Source organism: Chiloscyllium plagiosum, unplaced genomic scaffold (genome assembly GCF_037043375.1).
Source record: "Chiloscyllium plagiosum isolate Xiang-an unplaced genomic scaffold, Cpla_swu_hap1 HiC_scaffold_2, whole genome shotgun sequence".
Taxonomy (NCBI): Eukaryota; Metazoa; Chordata; class Chondrichthyes; order Orectolobiformes; family Hemiscylliidae; genus Chiloscyllium; species Chiloscyllium plagiosum.
This window is the reverse complement of record NW_028270140.1, coordinates 111454246-111471142: the sequence shown is the minus strand read 5'-3', so window position 1 is coordinate 111471142 and position 16897 is coordinate 111454246. Positions and strand designations below refer to the sequence as shown.

General features: G+C 39.6%; 1 protein-coding gene across 5 annotated transcripts in view; it reads right to left on the bottom strand.

Annotated features, from left to right (window-relative positions):
* The window catches only part of edil3b (EGF like and discoidin domains 3b), a 204969-nt gene that overhangs the window by 101212 nt on the left and 86860 nt on the right, over positions 1–16897 (bottom strand). For 3 of the 5 annotated variants that reach the window (XM_043708595.2, XM_043708609.2, XM_043708624.2), the window contains 2 exons: positions 11130–11159; positions 2230–2358 (listed from right to left, as the gene is read on the bottom strand). In XM_043708595.2, coding sequence (XP_043564530.2) covers positions 2230–2358; positions 11130–11159 — 159 coding nt within the window. The remainder of the gene's footprint in view (positions 1–2229; positions 2359–11129; positions 11160–16897) is intronic. The other 2 variants (XM_043708603.2, XM_087999668.1) reach the window with 1 other exon arrangement.

The window sequence follows — 16897 nt, the reverse complement described above, 5'->3', positions numbered from 1 at the left end:
GGCCCTTCGGCCCAACCAACCCTCAGAAGAGTAATCCACCCAGACCCATTTCCCTCTGACTAAAGCACATAACACTATGGGCAATTTAGCATGGCCAATTCACCTGACCTGGACATCTTTGGATCATGGGAGGAAACTGGAGCACCCAGAGGAATCCCACACAGACAGGAGAATGTGCAAACTCCACATAGACAGTTGCCCGAGGCTGGAATTGAACCTGGGACCCTGGTGCTATGAGGCAGCAGTGATAACCACTGTGTCACTATGCCGCCCTCAAGCTTCTGGAATATTTTTGGAGTTGCACCTATTTAGGCAAGTGGGGTGTATTTTGTCATTACCCTGCATTGTGACTTGTAGATGGTGAATGGACTTTGAGAAGTTAGGAGAGAAGCTATTCGCTGCAGTATTCCTAGCCTCTAACCTGCTCATATAGTCAGTGTTTATGCACCAAGTCCAGTTGAGTTTCTGATCAATGGTAACCCTCAGGATGTTGATAATAGGAGATTCAGTGATGGTAACACCATTGAATGTCAAGGGGCAGTGGTTAGACAACCTCTTATTGGCGATGGTCATTGCCTGGCATTTGTGTGATGCAATGTTACTTGCCACTTGCCAGTCCAGACCTGGATATTGTCCACATCTTGTTGCATTTGAACACAGGCTACTTCAGTATCTAAGGAGTCACAAATGGTGTTGAACATTGCTCAATCATTTGTGAACATGCCCACCTCTGACTTTATAATGGAGGGAAGGCCATTGATGAAGAAGCTGAAGGTAGTTGAGCCTAGGGCACTACCCTGAGGAACTCCTACAGAATTATCTTGGAGCTGAGATGACTGACTTCCAATATCCACAACCATCTTCCTACATGCCAGCATAACTCCAAACAGCAGAGCTTGTGCACCCAATTTCTCTTTAATTCCAGTCTTGCTAGGTTTTCTTGATGCCATATTCAGTCAGATGTGGCCTTGATATCAAGGGTTGTTAGTCTCACCTCATCTCTGGCAACTCATTTGTGCATATTTGAACTAAGGCTGTAATGAGATAAGAAACTGACAGAACTCCAAGTGTGCGTCACTGAGCAGCTATTGTTGATACCTTCCATCACCTTACTGATGATCAAGAGTAGACTGACGAGGCTGTAATTGCCTAGGTTGGATTTGCCCTGCTTTGAACGGATAGGACATACCTGGATAATTTTCACACATTGTCAGGTTGATGCCAGTGATGGAGTTGTACTGGAACAGCTTGGCTAAGGGAGTGACAAGTTCTGGAGCACTAATACTCAGTACCATTGCTGGAATGTTGTCAGGGCTCATAACCTTTCCAATATCTAATGCCTCCAACTGTTTCTTAACATCGCATGGGGTGAATTGATTATAAAGTTATGAAAATGTTGGTAGGGTAAAACTTGAATTGGTAATGAATCTATAGGACAACTTTAACTCTCAGCTGCCCTTATTACCATACAACAGGATTGATGATAACAGAGTGCCCATTCTTAGATGCACTTAGAACATCTGAAGTGTTTTATAATGGATCTGGAAATAAGTGGATCACTCTTTGTTCAAAGCAGGCAGAAGTGCCATCAGGTTTTGTTCAATTTGGAACCATCATTATCACACAGTTAAAATAGTATCCTTGGGCTGCAACTTCATTATATGAATGAGCACTTTGCTGTTCCGTACAGATAGCCGACTTAAACACTATTTCAGGCAAATGGAGATGGCAGAAGGTGCTAATTCTCCCCCTGACTAACTAAAACCTCACACATACCCCATTGTCATTAGAAGAGGGTTTTAAATAACCTCTCATTCAAAAGCATGTCAGCTTCAAAGAACATGCCTTATTTGTTGAGAGTTTCCAGTAATTTCTGTTTTTACTTCACATTTGCAACATTTATTACATCTTGCTATTAGCTGACATGATGTCTTTGTGATAATGTGCACAATATCTATTCTGTGAATTAAGATAACATCTTCAAATTAAAGGAGGCACTTTGAATAAAAAGGCACAGCCATTATTTATTAATGTTAATCTAGTTTACTTCTGTTTAATAAAACAGAACAATTAAACAAATAATTCTCAACAATTATATGTTAAAGTAATAAAATCAGAAAGAAAATGTTTAGCTTTTACCCACTGTATTAAGTATATTTTTCTACCTCTACCAGCACATTACCCTATAGGCCTCTTCCAAAGAATATAAGTCACTGGAGTAGGACTCACTATGCTGACAATGAATTCCACTGAATCCATCAGGACACTTGCAGATGTATCCGACAAATGTATCACCCCGGTAATTATCACTCACTTCACAAATCCCACCATTATGACATGGGTTGGGTTGGCAAGCTCCTGTATAACAGAAAAAAAAATTATTAATTATGAATGGCATTCATGAAGTGCTTGTTCTAGTTTTTCCCTGGCCAGTTTCCTAAAAAGCACAAATTTAATTTTACTGCATAAAACAAGGAAGGACAAGTTGATGAAGATTACATTTTTTCCTTCACGCACAAGCAACAATTTCTGTACAAACTGAAACTACATGCAGCCTTTAAAGATAAGCTTGAAAATACTGCCAGACTTGGTTTCTAATCCCAGTCTTTGATTAAAGGGGTCAGCATGGACTGGATGGGCCGAAGGGCCTGTTTCCACACTGTAGGGAATCTAGTCATCTAGTCTAGTCTAGTCAAAGTGCATGAGTGTGAATGTTGCAGGAGGGTGGGCTCGGACTCATCAGCAGTGTCTCATTACAGAATGAACATGTTAGTATAGTAACAAGGGTGATCATATCTATGGATTCATGAGTCAGTAGTTGTCACAACCTTAAGGTAGTCAGGAGATGGTGGTGGCATGGGAAGGTGAGAGGGTGAATAATGGAGCAAAACTGGGGAAAAAACAGGAAAGTATGTGCATTAAAACAAAAATGCTGATGACACCCACAATGGTCAAGTGTGGATGATATATCTTTTATTCAAGTTTCAAAGCATTTAATTTAAAAACAATAATTTAAAATTGTTTAAGCTGAATAGGTAAAGCAACAGAGTTCCTTACTGACCCTGAAGAAAGTAACCCACAATAATTATCAGTCTCTGCAGTGTGTATTTATCTTCTCAAAAGTCAGTTTGACTTCAGTGACAACTCAAGAAAATCTTGAAGAATCCAGCAGCAGAGATTTCTGCAAGTGGGTTATCAACCAAACACATAGAACTGTTCTCAAAGATAATAAACCAGGAAACTAAAAGTATTGATTATTCTTCCTTTTTATTGTAAAGTTCCAAATAACAAAATAAATTATTAATACTAAATCCAAATTATTAATACTAAATACAAAGTTTAAAATTTTTTAAAACTATAGATTTTTGGCATCATGGAGAAACTTGACATTACGCAAACAGCTTTCAGGGTCATTCAGACAGTTTAGCAGACACTATAAACTTAGAACACCATTAAAAATCCAGGCATACCTCATTCAATAAGATGCAATATTTTCTGACAGTTAGGGATCACACTATGCAGATGCAAGAGAGGGCCTCAACAGCACAATCTTTGAAAGAGTGTGGAATCATTTACACTGTTATTTGGATTTCTGTCCGTTTCTGCATTTTTAAAATGTATTTATTCACAGTGTCTGAAAATCATCGGCTAGGCTAGCATTTATATTAATTTTTTTTGTACAAGCTCCAGAGTTGCTGTTTATTGCAGTGGAGCAATGATGGCAAACAAAGTTTTAGCAATATTCCATTGCAGCATCCAGTCAATGTTTAATTTAGCAGTAGATGTAAATATTTTATTACTTGTAAATGCTAACAGTTGCTGATTGATAATTGGAATGTTTAATTTGGACAATGACACCAAACAGTGACCACTGCATAGATAGATAGGATGGCATTCTTTCACAATTAAGCGACTGAAATGGGCCCTGGTCCTGTTCTCATCAAACTTGTGCAGCTTAGTTATGAAAAACCAAATCCCAGCCAAATCTTTTTTCCCAGTTGTCAGAATGCTGAGCCCAATTAAATTCATCCAAGTACATAAAAACATACACAACAGGCACAGAATCAAGGACATTCCTTTCACTATGACTCAGTCCTGAATCATCATTTATTTTGCCTGGCCTCAAAAGGTCTCAACTGACTCACAGAAATATCTGTGGTTTCCTTCTTCAGCAATGCGTAGACATTGCTGTATAACATTTCAGTTGTAGCATCAAAGCTTAAGTTCTTACTGGATTTCAATTAAGTTATTGAGCTCACGTTACAAGTTGCAAAAATCTTATGCTGTAAATTTTAACTTAAGCTGACATGTTTTGGTCGCTGATGTATATTTTGTATATTTGTTAAAGATTCTTGGTCCTGAATTCCATAAGAATTGTTTTTCAATACAGAAAACGCTGGAAGCATCTCTAAGCATAAGTGCTGCAAGATTGACTGAATATTTACATAACTTAGTGTTTCAGATTTCTAATGTATGCAGTATTGAATTTTTTTATAAATAGTTTTTTTAACGTAAGATTATGAGCTACGCTGAGAGTTTAATAGTTAGGTGATGAATTAGGCATTTATTTATTTGGATATTGTACCTCAGAAATTTATATTACTCATCATCTCTACTGATTTACAGGCATTCAAATTCAGTTTGCTTTTCCTAATTGTTTTATTTTTTCCCCATCTCTCCAAAAGCATCTTGCACCAAAGAGCCAGATGTAATTCACAATGAGCCATATATTCACATTGTCACAAGCTCAAAATAATGCAAAACTGAATTTAAGTCCACAAACCTCTACACTTATAATAGAAATAGATCTCAAAGAGAGACATCAGAAATATGAAGGATAGAGGGAAGCTTTAAAATATGAAGGATAGAGGGCGGCACGGTGGCACAGTGGTTAGCACTGCTGCCTCACAGCACCAGAGACCCCCCCAGGTTCAATTCCCACCTCAGGTGACTGACTGTGTTGAGTTTGCACGTTCTCCCCGTGTCTGCGTGGGTTTCCTCTGGGTGGTCTGGTTTCCTCCCACAGTCCAAAGATGTGCAGGTCAGGTGAATTGGCCATGCTAAATTGCCCGTAGTGTTAGGTAAGGGGTAAATGTAGGGGTATGGGTGGGTTGCGCTTCGGCGGGTCAATGTGGAGTTGTTGGGCCGAAGGGCCTGTTTCCACACTGTAATGTAATGTAATCTAATCTAAATAGAAATTAACAACTTCAATAATATCCAGCTGATGACTGAAGAAGTTCTTCATGAGTTTCTATTCCAAGACAAGACAGACAGCAATGTGATTCTTCAGAGTAGAATACGCATGAGCAGGCAGCAACAAATAAATACAAGGTAAGCCTTACTAATAACTTGTTCAAACAGTGCAAAAAGCATTGTGGTCTTGAACAACTATATTTCACCAATAAGATCATATATATTTGTTAGTAGCTCTTTACTGCAATAGTTTACAGGGATAGACAATGAAGAGAAATGTTTGGCTTGCATTTTAAATGGATTCAACAATGGTTGTATGGACTGGCTTTCGGAAAATTTGGCATCTTAGAGAATTATAGACTCCTAGCAGTGTGGAAAGAGACTAGTCTGTACTGACCCTGTACTAAAGTCTGCAAAGAGCATTTATAGCCTCACCCTTCTGCAGTATTTAATATCTGCCTGACATGTGGAAAGGAGGAGTTGAAAAACACACTTTGTCCTTGCTACTGAGCTTTCAGGGGCCTCAGTCTTTGCAATTGTCCAACAGGTTCAAGGTATTTTCATCTTGTTAAAATGAAAGTGAGGACTGAAGTTGGATGAGCAAACTAGCCATGGTACTGCAGCACAGAAAGCCATTCAACTTTGTTGCCATGTGTCTCTTTCTATGGATGAGCTGAAAAGCTATTTAAATTTAACAGTTTTAGGTTCTGACGATAGGCAAACAACTTGAAACCTTATTCTCAAATCAATTACATCATTAAACTTGATCTGCATATTTCAAATTAAACCCTTTTTGCTTCCTGCAGGTGTCCTGCTCGTTTGCTCAAAAGAACAAGTTAATATGGGTCACACAGGAAGTAGGTTTGGTTGATGCGGTACGAACTTTCTTCCTACTTTCTGGCACTGAGGTCCCACATTGGAATTCCCACCTGTAATAATTCAGGAATCCTGACTAGAAAGGTATATTATTTATTATTGAACAACAAAATAGTACTACTACTTGTGATATTCATAGGCTAATCGATGGGATAAACAGTTCTGCAATTTTTGAAAAAGATTTAACCTATTTTTTGAAACTATCTGTTCAGAGATGTTATTACACACTGTTGGAGCAGGTGGGACTTGAACCTGGGCCTCTTGGTCCAGGGGTAGGAACACTACACTGCACCACAAGAGCTCCATCATAACTGTTTTTTGTTGAGCTCAGGTGATTAGTTCCAACTGAGTAGGCCATTGCCTGTTGCCCTGAGGACTCATACACAATGATCTCCACAGGAAGATTAATTAGCGATTCCCATGAACCTTGTAGGGGTTATCAGACAACCCTAAATTGTTCCGCATCACTCTCCTTCTTAAAACCCACATTTTCAATCAGGTCTCACATGATATCGTATGTATTGAGAAAGAGACCATTCATTGTACTAGTCTCTACTGCTCTTCATACTCAGTGCAAGTCCAATCCCACACCTCATTGCATCTTGTCACTGTTTTTATGTCCTTTTCTGTCATGGAATTATCAAATTTGCTTTTGAAAGCAAAGAAGCTCTTTATATCAAACACTTTCTGTGATAGTTGGTTCCACATACTAGCTGCTCACTGAGTAATTTTCTTTTCTTTTATTCTATTAGAAGTTTCAATAAAGCTCTGTGAAGTGACATCCATTATTTTCTGATTATACCTTTCTGAAGCACATTGAAAATGCTTGCATGAATCCCTGACATCTAAACTTTTTTTTTAGAAATTACACAATACTCCCCGGTCTCACAATACAGAGTATGTTTTGGACATGAACAATATTTATCATATAGAGAACAGCATAATTTTAGCCCACACTAAGCACATAACAAAATATGGCACAAGAAAAAATTTGAACTGACCATTTGAAGTGAACACAGATTAGACATTTTTTCAACACAAAGCTCAATTTACTGGAGTTAAACATGACTGATAGTGCTTCATTTGTTTAAAAAGAGTTTGTATTTTCTTGTAAAATAGCAATGTGTTTTGCAATAAATTATGTCTCAATTATTCGATCAGCCATTTGGTATGTTTTGAGAAATGGCACAAGAATTCCATAATTTTAGTGCCTTGTGGGAAGTTGATTGCTTTTAAAGGTTGTCAGCTATTAACAATATTTTACACCTGGAGTGTTACAATTAGTCATAGGTTCTGAACGGCTGTCACGAGATGTTTATAAATTAGCATTTAACTCCAAACTTCTCAATCATTACCAGAGAAACTTTTGTGAAAGTAATACATCTCTTTTAAAGAATGTAGTCAAGAATTTACTAAAGCACACCCAGATGTCATAACTGTAGATAAATTGCTTTTGGTCATCAAGCTGTGGTGTGAGTTTGCCTCCAGCTGTGTTTTACCTAATTTGGCACAAGTGCATCAAGACTGCTCTTGATGCAAATCACATTGTTTCATCTGGTTTCCCCATGATGATATCAGTGATGTAGTCCAGGTAGAAGGCTTTGCCAACATAGCTGGTCTCCCCTAGGTGTGGGGCACAATAGTTTGTACACACATCACATTGAGTGTACAGTTTCAAAATGCTGCTGACTTCATCAATAGAAAGAAGTTCCATTCCATCAATGTGCAAATCATCTGCGATCATCAATACCACATCCTCGACGTCTGCACTAGGTACCCCGGAAGTTGCCACAATAGTGATATCTCCTTGAGAATTCTCATGTTCCTGGTTCATTTCAAGGCTGGATGCCTTACAAGGATGGTGACTGAGGGACAAGAGCTGCCCCCTGCAACCATGGCTGATGATTCTAGAACATACCTCACTGATTGAGGCTGAATGTAGATGTATTGCTTCCCATGAGGAGCAGACATGAGGCTTCGTGAAGACGTCATTCTGATATTTGAATCGGTCAATTGATACTTTTGTCCAAGGTGTGAATGGAATATCATGTAGACATTCTGTCTGCTAATGGGGTTTATGCATTTGACAAACATCACTTGCATTCACAAGTCATTGAATATCCTGATTCATTCTTAGCCAGTACCTAGCTTCATATGCTCCTCCTCTTGTGTGTTCAATAGCCAATTGTCCATGGTGTTACATGGACTTGATCCCTTGGGCATTAATGCTTCTCATATTAGGACATGTTTGCCTTTGAAAGTGACTTGTCATGACATACCAAGTTCACCTGTGTTTGGCTAATAATGAATAAATCTTCTCAGATACATATTTCATATTGTCAGATCATCCATGAATAATGAACTTTCATATCTCTTGTAGCTGTTCTGCAAAATGGAACAGAATGCATTCCAACTTCACAGTCAAGAACATCAATGTGTGAACCAAGTATATGACAAACTGCATTATGTCGAATACTAGAGTGAAATGTCGTGCACTCTCTATTGGAATTGTTGGTTTGTGCAGATGGAAGGGTTTTTGAACCAAAGTTGAGAGTGTGGTGCTGGAAAAGCACAGCACATCAGGCAGCATCTGAGGAGTTGGAAAATCAATGTTTTGGGCAAAAGCCCTTCATCAGGGCGGGAACCAAAGGCTACAGTTTCTCATCTTATAGAAGGCATACTCTTAGGTTTTTTTAAACAAATAATCTACTTTGGGAATCATGGTTTTCCTGTGGTCATAGAACTGCTTAAGCAACATTTTGCTGATGGAATTTGCTTGAGAGAATCAAAGACGTCTTGTCAATACACAGGGGATATCCTCAATGGGCAATTCTCTTTGCAAAGATTTATTATCCATGACAATAGAAATGCATGGTCATGGAAAAATCCAAGGTAACATTGCAGAGCCGCTTCATCCAGTAAGGTGAGTGTTTAACATCCTTGATCTCACCTGGATTGGAATGGACTCCATGGCATAATAAATACACCCAAAGAGGTTTATCTGGCTGATGTTGACCTGACATTTCGCTTTGTTAAATACGGAAATCCTTATTGTTGCGCTGCTGTCATCAGTATGAGAATGTCATGCTCTGCCTTTATTTCACCCATGACCACTATATTGTCAGCTTTGCAAAGCCAAATTCTCAAAAGTCATATCCGTGTGCTGCTAGAATATATTTCAGCTAATTAAGAGCTGTAATGGAAACTCTCAAAAACAGTACAGTCTTAATAGTAACCTAAATGTCATCAGTTGTTGAGAGCCTTTTGCAAACCAGAATCTGTGTTTTGCATCTAGCTTGGAAAAGAATCTTGCACTGGAAAATTTGCCATTAATTCTTCTTCCAGCATTTTTGAAATGAAAGATTGAGGTGCTGTGGATGAAAGCGTGCTCTTCTGGTGTCATCTTCCTTTCAAGCACAGAAGATGCAGCTGCAGCAATCTGTGTGGAGGTCAACTTTGCCATTTCACTTCATCTCTTTCAATTCCACTCAGAGCTTCTCTTGAATGTGAATAAACTGTACTGCATCTTCTTGGGACAATCAATAACTGGGGTCCTTATAATGCATTTTTTTGTATTCAGCTGATTTTTTTAATCAACCCGTTCACAGATGTTATTACACACCTCTGGAATGTTAGGACTTGAATCCAGGCATCCAGTCCAGGGATAGGGACACTACCACTGTGCCATAAAAGACCCCTTTTATAATGCAATACCATATAACCCTTAACTATTTCACTGGTTTCAAATCATCTGGGTACAGGTGTGTGAGATCAATGACTAATACATTTGTGTCACACGTGATCTGTTTTGAGGCTTGTAAGTGAGGTTTGAATTGCGAATGGTGTCAACACTTCAATCTGTGTAGACTTGTAGTATCTCAGATATAGGGATGCTGCATAGCCAATATCTCAGATATTGGCTATGCAGCAATTAGAAGGACTATAGCATGGCTGGGGAGCGGGGGGAATCTAAACTCCGGTTTGGGATAGAGAAACCTTGCAAAAACAAAAGGAATCCAACAGTCAAAATGACCCTGAGACTGAGATGCTCCCACATGCACTTTGACCATTTAAAATGTGATGTCAGGCTGTGTCCAGAATGTAAGGGTATTAAAAATAGATGGACGACTTCATACTTCATCATTTGCCATGGTTTCAAAGCACGTTTTGTATTTTTTGTAAGTTAAGTCACTTGGGTTTGTCAATAAATACATCTTTTCTTCCTGGAGCAAGCGGCTTTTGCCTTTCATCATTTTGTAAGTGTCTATTTACATTGCTTTCACTGAATGTGAACTCGTCACAACTTGTACCAGCTCAATTAATAATGGAAAAATGGACACATATTTCAAATAAATCTATTGAATACATAGCTCAAAAAATCATATGGAAATACAGTTGATATCTATCAGGCAAACTATGAGTTAAATCTTACCCACTGCACTCCGTCCTCTTTACGCTGGCTGCTGCACAAGGCGAAGAGTATGGACCGAAACAATACACCAAAGCCAGATTATAACCCAAATGAAACCCTTGGGTTTACAGATCAAGCTCGGATGGAGAATACTTTAAAAGCACCCAAGTTAGGACTCAACAAAAGGACAACTTGAAAGAATCAAGCCTGTGCGGGTTCTTAAAGGAGAGCAACATGGAAACCATTCCAGAAATCACAAATATTTTGAGGGGTGGATGGGTTGTGGGAGGGAGAACATAAAAACGAAAAGTATATTCAACATGCAGATAAATATAAATATGGCCATTAGTACTCTGGATAAATGAATTATTTTCCTGATGCTGATGCAACAGCATTGTAACAGGAACTGCACCAGGAATGTGTTTGCTATGCAAGTCAATTTGGATATTAACACAGGATATACCCAACAATTTAGAACTAGATTTTCACCAGTGGCCATTAATAATCCATAACACTGTTTAACTAGCTCTAATCAAAGTGGATTAAAGTACACTTGAGCAGAACTGAACATGCAGGATTGTCATGTAACAGGTAGCATGCATATTCAAATGAAATGACGACTGTGGGCAAGGTATTTGCAATATCCCACCTGCTGTAGTTGACTCTTCTCCATCTGCAGCTGTTGGCATTAAATATGGAGTTAGTAAATGGATAGAAATGATCAAAACACAGTACACAGTACAACTATCAGCCAAAATACTCATGCATGGATACTTGCAACACTTAATCAGAAGCTGCATCCAATCTAAAAACATTTAGACAGCATTACAAACATTTCAAGTTTGTCAAACTAACAGACTTTCAAATGTTTACAGCAGCAAAGAAACAATTTGACATTTAAACTCAAGTCCCGATTTCATTCCATTCAATAACTGACACCATTATCAGGATACGCTTTCAAACAGTATCTATAAAACAAGATCAGAGTCACATTACACCAGGTTATCAGACAGGTTTATTTGAAATCACAAATTCAGACAAAGGGGCTGCTCTCCAAAAACTTGTGATTTCAAATAAACCTGTTGGACTACAACTTGGTGTTGTGTGACTTCTGATTTTGTCCACCCCAGTTCAACACCAGCACTTCCACATTGTAAAACAAGATGCTTCCCCTGTACGTTTTAATAAATGTAACATATCTTTCCTCTTCAATCTCTTCAGCGACACCATTATACACCTCTGGAGCAGATGGGAATTGAACCTAGGCCTCTCAACTCAAACACCTACAGTTAGTATTCCCAGGTGGTCTGCCATCCTCACCAGGCTTGAATCTGCTTGGCTCCCGCGATCTGATTATACTGGGAAGTGATTTTGTAAAACTAGCAAGGTCATATGCAAACCTTGTTTTAAATTTATTTAGTTTATTTTTCTAATCAATCTGTTCAGATATGTTATTTCATACCCCTGGAGCAGTTGGGACTTGAACCTAGGCCTTTCAGTACAAGGGGGGGCTTCCCCTCCATTTTATTTGTGTCTCTGTTCAATTAGCTCTAACCTGCAGCAGACCCTGAGATGATTTTGTTTTTCAAGTTTGATGTAAAATAGGGAGAGTTTGCAACACAACTGGTGGGAAATAGAATGGTAAAGCCCACTGAATTCAATCAAGCGGAGAGCAGCATTCAAACTTCCTGTTGTTTTCTCAACTCTGTCAAAGCTTAGTCTATAACTGGAAGTCCCATGGTCATGCTTTCCACGCCACCAAACAAAAGCCTTTTTAAAAAAAAAAGGGTGGCACAGTGGCTAGCACTGCTGCCTCACAGAATCAGGGGACCTGGTTCAATTCCTGCCTTGGGTGACTGTCTGTGGAGTTTGCACATTCTCTGTGTCCATGTGAGTTCCCTCTAGGTGCTTCAGTTTACTACCATAACAGGTGGATTGGCCTTGGCAAATGCAGGATTGGGAGCAGTGGGATGCTCTTCGATATGCCAAATAGTCTGCCTCCATACTGTGGGGATTCTAAGTGAGCAATTAGCGATTGTTTAAAGGGTTCATCCTCCCATTGCCAGTATTAACTCCGTAAACAAAATAGTGTATGCTGCTTGTGGTCTCCTACGGAAGATGGTGCATCTCTCATTCAAAGGAACTCAGTGCCTGACCGATGCCCCTCGTCTGGATGGGTCCAGTTGAGACCTAACCTCTCTCACCCTCCCAAGGTCCTTGCAGACAAAGCCCTCCTCCCCCAACTTCCACATTACAAAAGCCCTCCTGCCATGACTTAGGTGCGGCCTGGCTTGCTCTGTGATCGCAGACCTCCAGTGGGTTTGATCTCATGGTACCTTGAAGATACTGGGAAGCAAAAGACCCTTTTGTTCCTGAAAAGCATTTAATACTGGCAAACCTTCTCAGAGTAGGCAACATAGGTCTCATAAGCAGGACCCCGATCCTTAAAATCCCCTCCAACCAGATAGGACTAACAATCTGAACTCCCACACTAATGATTCCACCATGCTAGCTGGCGAATTTAAGTTCAATCAATTAAATAACTTTGGGACAAAAAGATAGTAAGGTTGATCAAGAATCAAATAGAATCATCAATGCAACACACTAATGTTCTTTAGGGAATTGAATAAACTATGCAGAGCTGCAACAGATTGTAGGATATGGGATCAATAGCTACATGCTTATAACTAGACTACAGCATCAGTGATATCAGATCATATGGACTGAGGACTTGAACAAAGGAAATTCTAGTGAAAGTTTTAGTTGCTCTATTAAACCATGCCTCTGCAAACAGTGTAAATGGTAAATAAATGTTTACCAGTTTGCACCTGCATGGTGTTTAATCTTTTTCAGTCTATGACTCCCAGAACTATTATCATATTCACACACAGAGGATATTTGATCTGCAGCAAAATGGTATTCTCCTAAGTGCACTTTGAAATGGCTTGGCTTACCACCTCAGTTGTATTCAAGATGACGGTGATGAAAAAGCTGCAGCAGTTCAAGGAGACAGCTTCTCATTATAACCTCGCCAGTGACTCCAACACCCCATAAGTGAACACAGGAGTAAAATTGGCTGGAACAGGTAAAATGAGTTACAGGGCTCCTTTTAGGCTGCTTCATTTTATGATTCCATGAGATTTAGCATGATAGAGTTATGGAGATGTACATTATGGAAACAGACCCTTTACTTAACCTACATATATTCCTTTGTAGACTCTGTATATCCTCATGACAACTTATTATCTACCCTATCCTTAGGCCATCAGCAAACAAGGCATTCAGTGCCTTTGTCCTAGTCATTTACATAGATCAAAAGACCTGCACCCCTCCGTCAAGCGCTCACTCTGTCATAATCCACTACTTCCAGTTTCCCAGCTCAAAAATGAATCATTTAGAGTCATAAAGTCATGGAGATGTACAGCATGGAAACAGACCCTTCGGTCCAACCTGTCCATGCCGACCAGATATCCCAGCATCTAGCCCATATCCCTCCAAACCCTTCTTATGCATATACCCATCCAGATGCCTTTTAAATGTTGCAATTATAATAGTTCCACCAATTCCTCTGGCAGCTCATTCCATTCACGTACCACCATCTGCATGAAAGCGTTGCCCCTTAGGTCTCTTTTATATCTTTCTCTTCTCACCCTAAACTTATGTCCTCTAGTTCTGGACTCCCCCACCCCAGGGAAAAAGACCATGTCTATTTATCCTATCCATGCCTCTCATAATTTTATAAACCTCTATAAGGTCACCCCTCAGCCTCCGACGCTCCAGGGAAAATAGCACCAGCCTGTTCAGCCTCTCCCTATAGATCAAATCCTCCAACCCTGGCACACCCTTGTAAATCTTTTCTGAACCCTTTCAAGTTTCACAGCATCTTTCCGATAGGAAGGAGACCAGAATTGCGCGCAATATTCCAACAGTGGCCTAACCAATGTCTTGTACAGCCTCAACATGACCTCCCAACTCCTGTACTCAATACTCTGACCAATAAAGGAAAGCGTACCAAACACATTCTTCATTATCCTATATACCTGTGACTCCACATTCAAGGAGCTATGAGCTTGCACTCCAAGGTCTCTTTGTTCAGCAACATTCTCTAGGACCTTACCATTAGGTGTATAAGTCCTGCTAAGATTTACTTTCTCAAAATGCAGCACCTCACACTTATCTAAATTAAATGCCATCTGCCACTTCTCAGCCCATTGGTCCATCGGATCAAGATCCCATTGTAATCTGAGGTACCCTTCTTCGCTGTCCACTACACCTCCAATTTCTGCACCTTACAGTTATCCCAGAGCAACTTCAACCTTGTATCTTTCTCTTCCATTGAATTTGCATGCATGAAAATGAAAATTTCTTAGTTGGAGACATAAAGTTGAAATTTCAAAGCCTTGTTTTAAATTTGAATTTAATCAAATGCATCCCTCACACATAAGAAAAAAACCTGGAGATTTTAATTAGCATTTCAAGTGCTTCAGTAATGACAATGTTCAGTTATATTTCTGATTATTTAAAGAACATAAAGGAAGCAATGAATTTAATATTCATTCACTGAAATCACAGAATCATAAAATACAACAGCACATTAGGGGGCTATTTCATCCTTTGAGTCTCCAATGCAGTTAATCCCATTCCCTAGCTCATTCTCCACAGCACTGAAATCTTTACTCCAAGTATTTATCCAAATCTCTTTTGAAGGCTACAATTAAATTTATACACACCACACTCATACAGTTCTAGATCCTGATTAATCATTGCATAAGAATATATTTTTATTCTGACATTTCTGGTTCTTTTTATCCAATTATCTCAATTGCATGCCCACTTGCTATAACTCTTCAGCCATTGGGAAGAGTTTAAATTTTCATGCATGTTACCAGAGTTGGACGGTTTGAGTTATAAGAAGAAACTGGATAAGCTGGGGCATTTTTCGCTGGAGGGTAGGAGCTTGAATAGAAGTTTATAAAATCATGACAGGCACAGATAGGGTGAATAACAAAAAGGTCTTTTCCCTAGGGTAGGGGACTTCAAAACGAGATAGCATAGTTTTAAGGTGCGAGGAGCAAGATAAAAAAGGGATCTGAAGGGCAATTTTTTCAGCAGAGGGTAGTTCAAGTCTGGAATGAACTGCCAGATGAAGTGGTCGATGCAGACACAGTTACAACATTTAGAAGACATTTGGACAGATACTTGATTAGGAAAGGTTTAGAGGGATTTGGAACAGGTGCAGGCAAATGGGACTAGTTTAGTCTAGGAAACCTGGTCAGCATGTATATGTTGGACAGAAGGGTCTGTTTCCATGCTGTATGATTCGTGATTTCAAACACCTCTATCAAAATCCCTCTTAGCTTTCTCTGTTCTATGGAGAATAATCCAAGTGTTTCCAGTCTATCCACATAACTATAATAATCATCTGATACCATTCTAATAAATCTTTCCTGCACTGTCTTCCAAGTTTTGCAGTTCTTCTAAGGTGTGGTACTGTATCTTGAACTGAATATAATATTCCAGTTGAGATCAGAGCAATCGTTTTATTTTAGGATTTGTCTCAGTACAGAGTCATAACATAGCTAAAGCACATTCAACCCCTTACATGTGCACCACTTCTTTCAGTCTGTTTCTGTATGGGCAATTTGTATTTTAAATGACACACTGCTATGTGCCTCATAATTAACATTTTAAATTTAACCCTGACCTGTCAGGTATTCTGTACCTTGAGAAGTCCTGCACCTGAAGAGAATTGACACCACTATATTCAGGAATGAGGTGCTCTTTCACCTAGATGTACATCAAGAAAATGGCTGTGGACCACGACAACTCAAACTTGTGCATCCAGTACAGCTACACCATTGACATATGCCCAAGAATCTGTCCTAAACACAAAAACCAGGATAATTCCAAATGGCCAATTAGCCCCACCAGGAGAAAGTGAGGACTGCAGGTGCAGGAGATTAGAGTTGAGAGTGTGGTGCTGGCAAAGCACAGCAGATCAGGCAGCATCCATGGAGCAGAAAAATCTATGTTTCAGGCAAAAGCCCTCCATCAGGAATGAGGTTTGAGAGCCTCGGGGGTGGAGAGATAAATGGGGGGTGGAGAGATAAATGGGAGGAGTGGTGGGGCTGGGGGAAGGTACCTGAGAGTGTGATAAGTAGATGGAGGAGTGGGTTATGATGATAGATTGCAAAGGAGGGTGGAGCCGATAGATGAGATGGAAGTTCGACAAGTAGGACAGGTCAAGACGGCAGTGCTGAATTGGAAGTTTGGAACTGGGAGAAGGTGAGGAGAGTGGAAATGAAGAAACTAGCAAAGTCCACATTGATGCCATGTGGTTAGAGGGTCCCAAGGCAGAAAATGAGGTGATCTTCCTCCAGGCATTGGGTGGTTAGGGTGTGGTGATAGAGTAGGCCC